General features: G+C 37.9%; 1 protein-coding gene across 18 annotated transcripts in view; it reads left to right on the top strand.

Moving 5' to 3' along the window:
• The window catches only part of LOC107690704 (voltage-dependent P/Q-type calcium channel subunit alpha-1A-like), a 130,579-nt gene that overhangs the window by 96,046 nt on the left and 18,786 nt on the right, over positions 1-15,747 (top strand). For 16 of the 18 annotated variants that reach the window (XM_016489114.1, XM_016489110.1, XM_016489106.1 and 13 more), the window contains 5 exons: positions 2,653-2,767; positions 4,586-4,693; positions 6,750-6,853; positions 10,185-10,294; positions 11,363-11,498. In XM_016489114.1, the coding sequence (XP_016344600.1) occupies positions 2,653-2,767; positions 4,586-4,693; positions 6,750-6,853; positions 10,185-10,294; positions 11,363-11,498 (573 nt within the window). The remainder of the gene's footprint in view (positions 1-2,652; positions 2,768-4,585; positions 4,694-6,749; positions 6,854-10,184; positions 10,295-11,362; positions 11,499-15,747) is intronic. The other 2 variants (XM_016489098.1, XM_016489103.1) reach the window with 2 other exon arrangements.

Raw genomic sequence — 15,747 nt, 5'->3', positions numbered from 1 at the left:
AGTACGCAAATTGGGACACATGTGCACACATACACGTGCATATTGTCTATTCACATCGTCTCACACACACACACACATTAAAAAACACCCCCAAATGTGCGTGTGCAGCAGTGGTAGGAAGGCCTGAAGGTTTTTAGTCCTCCGAGTCCCTCAGCTCTGTGGATGCCGCTCTCTTAGGGACCCTTTCCTCTTGCGACCAGCTCTCTGTCTCTCTTTTTTCGCTTAATACACAGATAAGCACACATGCACACACATACGCAACAACACACATGTAATCCTTGGGTAGCGTTATGGCCCTACAAAGGAACAAATCAAGTCATTTTGGTACAATGCACAAATAATCCTTTTCCCACTTCTCTTTCTTCTGTCAATGCAGTTCTAATCTGTTTCCAGCCCCTCCTCTTTACATTCTGCCAATCATCTGCATGCCCCGCCTTCCAGGCCACTGGCCCCTCCCACAAGATACTCCCTTAGCTTCTTCTCGCTTTCTTCTTCTCTCTCTGTCTGTCTGCAACCGTACACTGATATTTCACCCTGTGCTCAGTGAACGACAGCTAGAAGGAAAGGAGATCTGTGCCCGTAATGAGCCCTCAACAAGTCTGGGATCTCCTTTCTCTTACCTTTGCCCCACCCCCTCCATTTTTCTCTGTCCCATTTGATCTCCCATTTCGTAAAATATTTTGCTTCATAGAGTGCTCAGTGATCTCCACCAACATAAACATGTGGTGGCAGACCAACAATCTCTGTGTATTCAGTCAGACAGGTCACTTCCTGTCTAACGGGGTCTCTGCTGCCCCCTAACCTCAGTGGAATGAAGAACAGTGACCACGACCATTGCATTCACCCTCTTTCTCCCTGTCAAACATTAGGGCCCATAATAGAGGATCGCCTGTAGAGAATGTGACCAGCCTGTGGTAGAGCTTTCCCTTCTTACGTTTCCTGTAGCTTTATCTTCCGCTTCATTCTCCTTCGCCCTCGGATTTTCATGTAGCTTTTGAGCTCTCTTTAAATTTGGTGTCACTGTCTCTGTCCTGTCTCTTTCATCACTACCATCTCAGCCATCCAAACTCCTCCTGTAAAAGTTGTCAGTCCTAAACCAACTTCCTGCTCCGGTACTCCTCTCTGACAGCCCACTGCTTTTCTCTTTATCATCCGTAGCATTAAAGTATTACCCTTGCACAGCAGGTAGCCGAATCTTCACTCTTAGCTCATCCTCTTCACAACAACAACTCACAAAGCCATTTCCTTTTTTTGTTCTTCTTTTTTTTTTCTGGAGAATGCTGCTCTAACCTAAACCAATAGCCTGCACCCATCTTTTTTGCATTGAGAGACCAGAGAATCTGGATCGAGCTCTTGTTTTATCCAGTAGCCCATCTATGATTGAGTCTCAATGACAGCAACCACTACTAAACCTAAATGAATGAGCTGAAATGAACCAACTAGATGATGCTTTCAGTGTTGGCTGCTCTGTTGCTTGTCCTGTGATGCATGTGACTGCATGATGCATGCTGGGAAAAAGGGTAGTGGGGGTGGAGGGTGAGTGTTTCTTCTGGGATGGAGCGGGATGGGGAGACACCGGGTAACGTGAGTGATTGCATCGCAGAGGGTATCGTGGTAACGGAAGGATTGAGGTAACATTTAACCCTGTGCAATGCAATTATGACTTTCTGTGTTTAAGTATAATCTTTCCCCAGATCAGTACAGGATGAATTATACTTTAAAACTCTGACATTTACGTAATGATGTTTTAATTTATTATTTCATCCGCTGGTCTGAGTTTAATATGTGAACCTCCTCCCGGAAAAGCTCTTTGACTGACAGCTCAGATGCTGATATGAAAACAAAATACATCATCCATCATACAGATACAAATTTGATTTGTAGCAAATGCTGCCTCAGTTTCATGGACATCTGAATCAGTGGTTTTTTACTGGTTTTGCTTTGCGACCCAAGTTTTACAAAACTAATAATAATGTCCTTAAAATCAAATATTTAGCCAACAATTCAATGTTCAAAATACATTGTGGTCAGTACAATCATGCTTATCCTCATTTAAATTGTATTTAATTTAGTATGATTTATTTTACTTTGGTGACATAGATTTGTTCATGATTTTTGTGGTCATGTTACACCAAATTACAAATGAATTTGCAGAAAAAAATACTGCAAAACAGCCTTTGAGGTCAGCAACAAAAGAAATGGGAATCATTTCCTCCTCAATTTTAAAAGTTGATAAGCCTGTTTATTATTGCTACATCTGACTGTAAGCAATTGTGGTATTTGTATTAAATGCACTAAGCATTGTGTATTTTTTTGCTGTTCTCTGAGAACAGACCTGCGAGCCATTTTTGGGTTGTGACTAACCAGACCAAGCCACTGTTTTAGACCACAGAACTGTTCTTTATATATTAACTTCCACAGCAATCTCATAAACCATTAATCAGTCTCCTCCTCGATTACTGCACTAAGACAGCTCTAAATTAATTCTTGCACTGAGTATCAAAGGTCACAGAGCTAACCCTGAAAATCCGTCCCTCCTTTCCCCTCCCATTTCCTCTCACACACCAAAAGCACACCCTACCTGGAGGTTCAAAGCACACATATATCTCAGTAGCGCTGCTCTTCTAACTGCTCCTGATTGGCTCTCCACAGAGACTGTTGCGGATGGATCTGCCAGTTGCTGATGACAACACAGTGCACTTTAATTCCACACTTATGGCCTTAATCCGAACTGCTCTGGACATCAAGATCGCCAAGGGTGGGGAAGGTTTGGCATTTTTTTTTTCTGGAGAATGCTGCTCTAACCTAAACCAATAGCCTGCACCCATCTTTTTTGCATTGAGAGACCAGAGAATCTGGATCGAGCTCTTGTTTTATCCAGTAGCCCATCTATGATTGAGTCTCAATGACAGCAACCACTACTAAACCTAAATGAATGAGCTGAAATGAACCAACTAGATGATGCTTTCAGTGTTGGCTGCTCTGTTGCTTGTCCTGTGATGCATGTGACTGCATGATGCATGCTGGGAAAAAGGGTAGTGGGGGTGGAGGGTGAGTGTTTCTTCTGGGATGGAGCGGGATGGGGAGACACCGGGTAACGTGAGTGATTGCATCGCAGAGGGTATCGTGGTAACGGAAGGATTGAGGTAACATTTAACCCTGTGCAATGCAATTATGACTTTCTGTGTTTAAGTATAATCTTTCCCCAGATCAGTACAGGATGAATTATACTTTAAAACTCTGACATTTACGTAATGATGTTTTAATTTATTATTTCATCCGCTGGTCTGAGTTTAATATGTGAACCTCCTCCCGGAAAAGCTCTTTGACTGACAGCTCAGATGCTGATATGAAAACAAAATACATCATCCATCATACAGATACAAATTTGATTTGTAGCAAATGCTGCCTCAGTTTCATGGACATCTGAATCAGTGGTTTTTTACTGGTTTTGCTTTGCGACCCAAGTTTTACAAAACTAATAATAATGTCCTTAAAATCAAATATTTAGCCAACAATTCAATGTTCAAAATACATTGTGGTCAGTACAATCATGCTTATCCTCATTTAAATTGTATTTAATTTAGTATGATTTATTTTACTTTGGTGACATAGATTTGTTCATGATTTTTGTGGTCATGTTACACCAAATTACAAATGAATTTGCAGAAAAAAATACTGCAAAACAGCCTTTGAGGTCAGCAACAAAAGAAATGGGAATCATTTCCTCCTCAATTTTAAAAGTTGATAAGCCTGTTTATTATTGCTACATCTGACTGTAAGCAATTGTGGTATTTGTATTAAATGCACTAAGCATTGTGTATTTTTTTGCTGTTCTCTGAGAACAGACCTGCGAGCCATTTTTGGGTTGTGACTAACCAGACCAAGCCACTGTTTTAGACCACAGAACTGTTCTTTATATATTAACTTCCACAGCAATCTCATAAACCATTAATCAGTCTCCTCCTCGATTACTGCACTAAGACAGCTCTAAATTAATTCTTGCACTGAGTATCAAAGGTCACAGAGCTAACCCTGAAAATCCGTCCCTCCTTTCCCCTCCCATTTCCTCTCACACACCAAAAGCACACCCTACCTGGAGGTTCAAAGCACACATATATCTCAGTAGCGCTGCTCTTCTAACTGCTCCTGATTGGCTCTCCACAGAGACTGTTGCGGATGGATCTGCCAGTTGCTGATGACAACACAGTGCACTTTAATTCCACACTTATGGCCTTAATCCGAACTGCTCTGGACATCAAGATCGCCAAGGGTGGGGAAGGTTTGGCATTACTTTCTTCATTCATTCCTGTTGTTTGAACAGTTGATGTATTTGCCTGTAGCGGTTTAAGGTTCAAAAGTATTGAGATTCAAATCTATTCTAAACCTGGTCAAACCTCAAAAAAGACCCCACTGTATATAATGACTCATAAAATATAGAATTTGTAAGATTTTGTGCACAATACGTCTATGTAAGATTGGACACTACATTGTTCAAACCTTAACAAAAATTGTGTATGTGTGTGTGTTTGTGGAAATACGTTTGCATATATGTGTGTACGTGTACCTGTTGCTGTGTAAATAGGAGGCGTAGATAAGCACCAGATGGATGCTGAACTAAGGAAGGAGATGATGGCGATATGGCCTAATCTCTCTCAGAAGAATCTGGACCTTCTGGTGACACCCCACAAGTGTAAGTTACCCAGGAGGTTGGTGTGTTCACAATGTGTCTCTTTTTCCACCTAAGGACAGCTTCTCTCAGCCAGCCCAATCACTGCTCTGCACCCCCTGATGGTCCAGGCCTGTACCCTTAGTTTCATTTTGGGCCCTTATAGATGTATACCACACATTTAGACTGCAGACTGATCACAGAAGAGGAAATTCACCGAGAATGAATCGTAGACATTGAAAGTGACGCAGAAAGTATGCGTTATTGGTCACACTTTATTTTAAGGTCCAATTCTCTTTATCAACAAACCATTAACTATGACTTTTTCCATCAATAAACTCCTAATTTGCTGCTTATTAATAGTTAGTAAGGTAGTTGTTAAGTTTAGGTATTGGGATGTAGAATATGGTCATGCAGAATATGTGCTTTATAAGTACTAATAAACAGCCAATATGTTATTAATAGGCATGCTAATAAGCAACTAGTTCATAGTGAGAATTGGTCCCACTATGCAAGTGTTACAGTGTTATTCAAATCCAGTAATGGCGCAAACATGCCAACAACATAATTGCTGATTGCAGTTTGTATAGGGCAAATGTATAAATAGATGCAAGGCCTATACATGCAAATGAACCAAGAGAGTAGTTGCAGAAAGTATATTTTAGTTTTTGTTGCGAACAGCTAAACACACAGCCTTTCAAAGTATACTCCATTTGATAGCGTGTGCTAACACAGATGCTAGGCACCTGCACACTAGAAAGTTTTACCCTTGTCCAGTGTCTGCACTATTTCTTTCCAAAAGTTATGAGCAATAAAAATGCCTTTGCAAACTGTAGATCTGTTTATCTTGGAATGTCTTCATATAAGCGTTTGTCAACGTAGTCGTCTATTGTCGTTGTCATCTCCAGTAGTTTGTTGTTATTGTATGCAGGGTTAAAAAAATCGGGTATACTAGTATAATGACGGAATTTACGTCAGTGTGCATAAAAACTGAATTACTTTGCGCTTACTTAGGGCCTTAGTGCAGTAAAAAAAGCGCTGAAAGATGTTTCACAAGCACCTGGTGTGTTGCCGTTAGCTTTAGCATGTTTAGCTCCTTCCCTCCCGCTACAGTCGACTGCAACTTTACACACAAACATATTAACAAAGATATTTTAAGACAAATGCAACAAAAGACATTGATAACACACATTGGTGTATGTCCAGCTCACTATGCCTGAGACCAGGGGGTGCCTTACTATAGATCAACCCTCTATAGATGTCTTTTCACTACAGGGGTTATGAGATTCCTGACAAGATGTACGTAAAATAGTATTATTACAAATATATATACATATATTGCACCACTATTATGCTACCAATGAGATGTGTGTGCTAGCTCGCTGTTAAAAACATGCTTAAAGCTAACTATCTTATGAAATATGCTTAAAACTAGCTAGCCTAATGCTAGCTAGATGCTACAAAAAAGCATGAGATAATGAGGTGGTTCTGCTGTCACACATGAGGCAATAAAGCTTTTGACACAATGATAATGCTAGTTGTATGTTTTAGATGAGTTTGCAGCAAGCATGTAGTAATTTAGAACTGTATTGTTTGATGCTAATTGCTATCTTCATTGTTCTATGCAGATCCTATACAGAGGTGGTGACCATGGCTTTAATCACCACTAAGCATGGCATGTAAACCTAGTCTGAAGTTACTCTTAGTAACTTCTCAATGTGAACTCGGTTTCATAAAGCGGCAAAGACCGTTTTTGAGAAACTTTGTTTACTGTATCCAGGAATTATGCTGTAGTTTGCTGTCAGTTCTTGCAATACTTTTGTACTTAAAACAGTAGAAATTGAGTATTTTAAATATTGATCGTAAAAATGAAGTGCGTGAATAGTTTTAGCCATTTTAATCAGTCTGCTTGTGAAAAGACCATTGGCTCTGTGTGTGTCGATTCGACACTCTTTGTTTGTGCATGTGAGTTTGTTTGTCTGCGTTTGTCTTGTGCATGTCCCGTCCTCACTCCCATCCCCCTCGCTCAGGGTCCATCTCACCTTGTCTAATCGTGCAGGGTAACTTGTCCTTTTCTCAGCAGCGACAGACCTGACAGTGGGAAAGATCTATGCTGCCATGATGATCATGGAGTATTATAGGCAAAGTAAAGCCAAGCGGACACAGGCTATCCACGATGAACAGGTACGCCGTCATCCTCTCACCCTGCAATCACAATCTCAGTCCACAATGAGCTGTGACAAACAGTCCTCAGCTGTGCTAAATGCTCATTTTCACAATCGACTCTGAAGCGTAAACACACTTGTATCTTAGATAGTGAGCCAGTTACATGCCACTGGAGGTGCTGATGTTGTTTAAAGAACATTCTCAGTGAGAAGCTATTGAGAAAGGCAAAAAAGATGAGGAACTACAGTAAATATGTTGTGTTCCTGCGGCTTGTCACAGTTCATGTGGAATCTGAGAATACAATTTTGACAATGCACTCACCTTTCTCATTTTGGGACTGAGCGATAACCTTCTTTGTATTTAGTAGTCCAATAGGCTTGCCTAGTTCGTTTGCCCTTTATCTTTAAATTGCAAAGATGCATCAACTGTCAATAGTGATGACAGCTCAACATTTTACTGTTACTTAGAACAATCATTTAAAGTACTACATTCACAAATGCATCTCTGCCTTACATTACACAAAATATGATATTTATGTGGAGCTAAAGATGAAGTGTGTAATTTCTGCGTCACTAGTTTCACCAAATGGAATGGAAACATAATGACTGCTTCAAACTTTGCCAACTGCTTTTGGGCAGACAAAGAGGCAATCCCACACCAAACTCAATTTATGTGGCCCCATATATTTATTCAGCAATATAATCCTCTTTGCCCCAATTATATGTCTCCTCTGATGATGTGTGCATCATGGACAGAATCAAGTCCTGTCATACTTTTTTTTCCCCTAATTTGAGGTGCTGTTTCACTTGGATATACGTAACAATATGAGGGAAAAGTTTTACCTTAAGTTTGGACAAGGAAGATATTTTTACACTTGATAAAACTACACACATCAGCTTTAAGCTCTGTCAGGATTTTAAAAATCAGGCCTCCTTCTGCGCTCAGTTGTATGCACAGTGTAGTTGTTGTCATTTAAGACATAGAAGAATTAGAGTAAAGTATGTAATGTCTGCTAAGTACATCATTTTCATAACTGAATTGTGAATTCAGAAACATTAAACTGATCTCTTCAATTAGTAAAAACAATTATAAATGCTAAAGGAATTTGATAAAGGAAGGCCACATCTCATCTCACAACTCATCTTTCTTAGAAAACTGGGTTTATAATCATAATCTAAGGATTTAAATCACATTTGTGACTTAAATCACATTGGTGACATTTTTGGCATCCTTCCAAGAAGTGAAAGGAAATAGAATAAACCTGGGAAGTCTTGTAAGAGGCTGCCCCTTAAAAGGGTTTTACAATCTGTAAAGTATTGCGTTGCATGATTACTCTCTTCCACATAAACCTCTAGATTAATAATTAATTGCCGAACTTATTGACTGACCGACTTAATTCCTCATTGTATGAAGTCACTTGCAGTGGGTGGTTTAATATTTCAATATATCTGATAGGTTGTTTTAATTATGTCCATTCATTCTTCCAGCTGAATAACGGAACAGTGTGTGTCCTGCTGTAATTGAATCCCACTGGTTCAATGACTATTGATTATTAGCAGTTACTATGTTTTTGGTTGCAGAAAGAGTATAAAATCATTGTTTTTTTGTTTTTTTTTAGCAGTTAAACACTTTAATTTCCTCAGTAGTTTATATGAAGGTGGTATATATATGTGTTTTCATAGATGATGACTATTAGTATGAATAGTAGAGTGTAATGCAGCATGGGCCTGATCTACATTTTATACTGTTTTGTTCTTATGTGATCCACAACTATACATCCACATGAAAGTCGAACACAGTTTTGTAAAGCTGGCCTGTACAATCTTAGTGGTAACCATGATGTTTCAAGTGGATGTAGCAGTTTTGGCAGATACCATTGAATTTGCTAAGCTTGTCTCCTAACTCATCCATTAGACAGTGTTAATTAAACAAACTCGATCAGTGCATGTTGTTCACAGATGATTCCTTTTCTTTTATCAGCTCTCATTCTTTTATCAACTATTACTTCCTCTCATGAAATTTTAATATGAAACCTGCCTTTACATACTACATGCATTTTGTGTTTCTCACTGGATAGGTTGATTTTTATTTCTTTCTTCCTTCATTTTCCAAATCTCAAGGTGTCATTTTGGCTGGTGGTACCAATTATCTGCTTTATGGGTTGAATACACACAAAAATGGCTCTAAAGAGTCACAGTTTTACAAGCTCTGGGGTTGTTAAAAAAATTAGTAATCGTACTGATCCACATACAGAAGGTTTGGGTGGTACATAATCAAAGGGCATGTCGATTTTTTATTAAATAACCTATTGGTTATAGGATAATTACATCACCGCTATGATTTGTGACTTTCTACTCATTTTGGTATCTGGGGTAATGATGACATTCTCATTCTATAAAGCATTTGATTGGGCAAAAAAATCTATGTAATACAGGATGAGACAAAATATTTGTATCTGTTTTCCCAGAAGAGACAGACCCTAAATTTTAAATGTTTGGAGTCAGTATGATTTTAAAATGTTTTTGAAAGTGGCCTCATATGTGTTTGACTAAAAATAAAGTAAAAACAGTAATGTTGTGAAACAAATTTACAATGTTAAATGACTGTTTTACATTTTAATGCATTTTAAAAAAGTAATTTTTTCATTAAAGCATTTTCAGCATCATTACTCCGGTCTTTAGTGGCACATGATCCTTTGGAAATCATTCTAATATGCTGATTTGGTCATCAAGAAACATTTATTATTATTATTATTACTGTTGTATTTTTGTGGAAACCATGATTTTTGTTTTTCAGGATTTTTTTATGAATAAAAAGTTCAAAAGAACACCGTTTATTTGAAATAGAAATCTTTAATAACATTATAAATGTCTTTACCGACACTTTTGATGAATTTAACATGTCCCTGCTGAATGAAAGTATAAAAAAAATCTTACTGACCCTAAACATTTGAAAGATCTTCTAAACGTATCTGCTAAAAGTGAATGTTGACTATGTTTAGGTGTACAATAGCATACAGATGAGCTCATAGCTAGCAATCTACTGTCTACTGAATGACACCAAGATTTATCACCACTCTTTAGCAGCCAGGTGGTAACAGAAACTCTTCATTTACTGGGACAATGAAAGTAAATGAATTCTCAGCATGGTACCATCGGCAGATTTCAGACAATACAACTCACTGGAAACTCATTTACCCATAATGCTCCTGGAATGCCTCCTGACTGACCGCTGCTGGATTCCCTCCCCATTCGCACATGGGATGCTCTGCATCCCATATCTTTCCCCAACCCCATTTTCCCATCAGCTTGCCTGATACCAGCTGTAGGCCATGTTGTATCTTACACAGAATCGAACGCCATTAATGTTTCAGCGTCTGGAGCCGCCGTCTCCAAGCCAGGATGTGGGACAGGGACTCACTGGCCTTCCTGAAACACAACAGCACCCTGCAAATCATCTGTGAGTAGCACCCTCTCCATCTTCTCCCCAGTCTCTCTCCCAGTGTTAAGGTTGATAGTTTCATTTACATTATTAAGGAAATTGCTAATGTAAATGTAAACAAAGGGATTTTTATTAGTATTTTGTCAATGGTAACAAAGCTGATATTAATGCATACATCATGACAATAATTAAATATGAGTTTTAAATAACCCAATCATGAATGAATGAATGAATGATGCATTTATATAGTGCTTTACTGTGTATTGTTGTACACCCAAAGTGCTTTACAATCATGTGGGGGGGTCTGGGTAAGAATGACCAGTATTCATTTTTGTCAAAGTAAAATGTACTCAAATTAATAAATATGACATAATGAAATATTGAATTCAAACAACAACAACAAAACAACTGTAAAATTAATGCAGGCCAATTCTGTATTTCTTTTATAAACTTCTTTTATAGTTTTCCAAAGACAAGAATTGTGATTAAAACAACAAAAAATATAACTTTTTTTTAATTAAAAGTTAATATTTTGTCTGAGTTCAAGTCATGTCTCAAAACTTATTTATTCTCTGTTGCTTTTAGTTTATAAGAGTGTTCTGTTTTAACTGTTTTGCTGCTATTAGTGTACTTATTTATTTTTTTTAATTCTAACTTGTACAGCACTTTGGTCGGCCTGTGGCCGTTTTGAAATGTGCTTTATAAATAAACTGAACTTGAACTTGAAATATATAATTCCTTAAAGACAAAAACTATAATTTACAAAAAAATAAAATAAAAATAAATGCATTGGAAAAAAATATTTTTTTATTCTGTTCTTTTCTATAATTTCCAAAATACAAAAACTATGAGTGATTGATTAATAAATAAATAAATAAAGCTCACTTTTTATTCTACATACAACAAAAACAACAAATGTTAATAAAGATCAGGCCACTGTACAACATTTCTCTTGTCGTTGACTGACTCTAGTGGACATCTAATGAGAAAGATCATCTAAAGCGCAATGAGTGACAAACCAGAGCCTTAAGCCCTTCATGGAGTGTAGAGAACTTGTAATCTGACTAAATGTGGGTGTGTTGTCAGGCCTGTTGATGAAAGGATCCCAGAGAGCCAATCATGGGTGACAGCGCGAGCCCAGGAGATGTCTCAGAAAGCAGGAAGCTGGAGTCCTGAAGGCCAACACCCAGACGACCCCGCAGATAACCGCAGACAGTCTCAGGTACACAGAGCCTGCCCTATCTCATTTACAATTTTTGGTGAGAGTATTTATGTAAATGCTTGAATTTATAAAAATTACATTTGGGTAGTGCATAACTGTGCTCTTAACCTCAAACATTACCAGATTAGTACAACAATAAATGCAAGTGTAATTGTTTCCACACACTACTGTATGAGAAAACAATATTTTTGTGATGTGAGAACCACTATTTAATCAGTTATGAATTCTCCAGCAGCATATAACTCCCTCACAGCATGATAATATTTGTTATTAGAGTTCAGAACGTTCATGTAGTGGCAAACCATGGGACGTCTCAGTGGATCAATAATGTTTTCTCTGCCTTTATAAGACAGCAACTCAGATATTCACAGTCTTTTGTGGAGGGTGTCCATTGGAGCGGTTTGTTTTCATAACCCTGAATGGCTGGTCTGTCTATCCCTCATCCATGTGCATCTCATTGGCAGACAGCAACAAAGGCCCTTCTCTGTTGCTGAGTAAAAACTGAATTCGGTGGACTATCTTCCACACTCTCTTATTCTCTTTCTTATATTTCCCCTCAGTCTGTGTGTCCTTCTGTTACTGTTTATATTATTTTATTACTCTCACATGTCTGCTTTGTACAGTGAAGCTCATGTATCATTGAATATATGCATCCATATTCGACTGTCTGGGAAGGGTGTTGAAACCCTTCCGCAGTCTTAAGTGTCATTGTACTGTCAGGAGGTGAGACACTCCTGCCCAGCTCAACTATTCATTAAATTCATGACAGGAACAGCATCCAGAGCTTATCAATGAGGAAGGCAGCATAAGAAGTAACAAAAGAAAAGCTATAAAACACAGTTCTAAAGTTGATTAGAAAAAGTCAAGCTTTCCTGAGCAAATGAAAGTCAGAAACAGTGAGATAGTATTAAAGTCTTTACCGACACTTTTGATGAATTTAACATGTCCCTGCTGAATGAAAGTATAAAAAAAATCTTACTGACCCTAAACATTTGAAAGATCTTCTAAACGTATCTGCTAAAAGTGAATGTTGACTATGTTTAGGTGTACAATAGCATACAGATGAGCTCATAGCTAGCAATCTACTGTCTACTGAATGACACCAAGATTTATCACCACTCTTTAGCAGCCAGGTGGTAACAGAAACTCTTCATTTACTGGGACAATGAAAGTAAATGAATTCTCAGCATGGTACCATCGGCAGACAATACAAAATACAACTCACTGGAAACTCATTTACCCATAATGCTCCTGGAATGCCTCCTGACTGACCGATTCCCTCCTGCCTCTCCATTCGCACATGTGATGCTCTGCATCCCATATCTTTCCCCAACCCCATTTTCCCATCAGCTTGCCTGATACCAGCTGTAGGCCATGTTGTATCTTACACAGAATCGAACGCCATTAATGTTTCAGCGTCTGGAGCCGCCGTCTCCAAGCCAGGATGTGGGACAGGGACTCACTGGCCTTCCTGAAACACAACAGCACCCTGCAAATCATCTGTGAGTAGCACCCTCTCCATCTTCTCCCCAGTCTCTCTCCCAGTGTTAAGGTTGATAGTTTCATTTACATTATTAAGGAAATTGCTAATGTAAATGTAAACAAAGGGATTTTTATTAGTATTTTGTCAATGGTAACAAAGCTGATATTAATGCATACATCATGACAATAATTAAATATGAGTTTTAAATAACCCAATCATGAATGAATGAATGAATGATGCATTTATATAGTGCTTTACTGTGTATTGTTGTACACCCAAAGTGCTTTACAATCATGTGGGGGGGTCTGGGTAAGAATGACCAGTATTCATTTTTGTCAAAGTAAAATGTACTCAAATTAATAAATATGACATAATGAAATATTGAATTCAAACAACAACAACAAAACAACTGTAAAATTAATGCAGGCCAATTCTGTATTTCTTTTATAAACTTCTTTTATAGTTTTCCAAAGACAAGAATTGTGATTAAAACAACAAAAAATATAACTTTTTTTTAATTAAAAGTTAATATTTTGTCTGAGTTCAAGTCATGTCTCAAAACTTATTTATTCTCTGTTGCTTTTAGTTTATAAGAGTGTTCTGTTTTAACTGTTTTGCTGCTATTAGTGTACTTATTTATTTTTTTTAATTCTAACTTGTACAGCACTTTGGTCGGCCTGTGGCCATTTTGAAATGTGCTTTATAAATAAACTGAACTTGAACTTGAAATATATAATTCCTTAAAGACAAAAACTATAATTTACAAAAAAATAAAATAAAAATAAATGCATTGGAAAAAAATATTTTTTTATTCTGTTCTTTTCTATAATTTCCAAAATACAAAAACTATGAGTGATTGATTAATAAATAAATAAATAAAGCTCACTTTTTATTCTACATACAACAAAAACAACAAATGTTAATAAAGATCAGGCCACTGTACAACATTTCTCTTGTCGTTGACTGACTCTAGTGGACATCTAATGAGAAAGATCATCTAAAGCGCAATGAGTGACAAACCAGAGCCTTAAGCCCTTCATGGAGTGTAGAGAACTTGTAATCTGACTAAATGTGGGTGTGTTGTCAGGCCTGTTGATGAAAGGATCCCAGAGAGCCAATCATGGGTGACAGCGCGAGCCCAGGAGATGTCTCAGAAAGCAGGAAGCTGGAGTCCTGAAGGCCAACACCCAGACGACCCCGCAGATAACCGCAGACAGTCTCAGGTACACAGAGCCTGCCCTATCTCATTTACAATTTTTGGTGAGAGTATTTATGTAAATGCTTGAATTTATAAAAATTACATTTGGGTAGTGCATAACTGTGCTCTTAACCTCAAACATTACCAGATTAGTACAACAATAAATGCAAGTGTAATTGTTTCCACACACTACTGTATGAGAAAACAATATTTTTGTGATGTGAGAACCACTATTTAATCAGTTATGAATTCTCCAGCAGCATATAACTCCCTCACAGCATGATAATATTTGTTATTAGAGTTCAGAACGTTCATGTAGTGGCAAACCATGGGACGTCTCAGTGGATCAATAATGTTTTCTCTGCCTTTATAAGACAGCAACTCAGATATTCACAGTCTTTTGTGGAGGGTGTCCATTGGAGCGGTTTGTTTTCATAACCCTGAATGGCTGGTCTGTCTATCCCTCATCCATGTGCATCTCATTGGCAGACAGCAACAAAGGCCCTTCTCTGTTGCTGAGTAAAAACTGAATTCGGTGGACTATCTTCCACACTCTCTTATTCTCTTTCTTATATTTCCCCTCAGTCTGTGTGTCCTTCTGTTACTGTTTATATTATTTTATTACTCTCACATGTCTGCTTTGTACAGTGAAGCTCATGTATCATTGAATATATGCATCCATATTCGACTGTCTGGGAAGGGTGTTGAAACCCTTCCGCAGTCTTAAGTGTCATTGTACTGTCAGGAGGTGAGACACTCCTGCCCAGCTCAACTATTCATTAAATTCATGACAGGAACAGCATCCAGAGCTTATCAATGAGGAAGGCAGCATAAGAAGTAACAAAAGAAAAGCTATAAAACACAGTTCTAAAGTTGATTAGAAAAAGTCAAGCTTTCCTGAGCAAATGAAAGTCAGAAACAGTGAGATAGTATTGTTCAGTGAGAACAGATTTTTTGATTGCAAGAGCATAGACATAGTTCACCCTAAAAAAAATTAAAATAAAAAATGCCATTATTTAATCACCCTCATGTCAATCAAAGCTAATATGACTTTCTTTTTTCTATAAAACATACAGTGAATTTTTGAAGAATATCCTGAGCGGTCATTACAACATAATGATGGAGAATGAGGACTGGGGTTGTTGATCTCCAAAATGACCAAAAAATAAAAAGCACATGGTCCATAAAACTTGTGCACTAAATTGTTTGAAGGCATATGGTAGTTAGATGACTGAGGTTCATGTCACTATTTACTGGGAAAATCTTAAAGGGGTCATATGATATGATTTCAATTTTTCCTTTCCCTTTGGAGTGTTACAAGCTCTTGGTGCATAAAGAAGATCTGTAAAGTTGCAAAGACTAAAGTCTCAAATCCAAAGAGATATTCTTTATAAAAGTTCAGAGTCAGCCACACCTACCTAAAACGGCTCATTCTAACACGCCCCCACATATCTACCTCACTATGTGGGAAGATTTGCATAACGCCGCCCAAATGTTCACGCAAAGAAGGAAGGCGTAACTTTTAGTCTCACTGTAGTTTTGTTGACGCTGCAGCCATGTCGTGAAGA

This window comes from Sinocyclocheilus anshuiensis, unplaced genomic scaffold (genome assembly GCF_001515605.1).
Source record: "Sinocyclocheilus anshuiensis isolate Anshui unplaced genomic scaffold, SAMN03320099.WGS_v1.1 scaffold2655, whole genome shotgun sequence".
Taxonomy (NCBI): domain Eukaryota; kingdom Metazoa; phylum Chordata; class Actinopteri; order Cypriniformes; family Cyprinidae; genus Sinocyclocheilus; species Sinocyclocheilus anshuiensis.
Note: the sequence above shows the minus strand (reverse complement) of the source record. Positions and strands in the feature narration are given on the sequence as shown.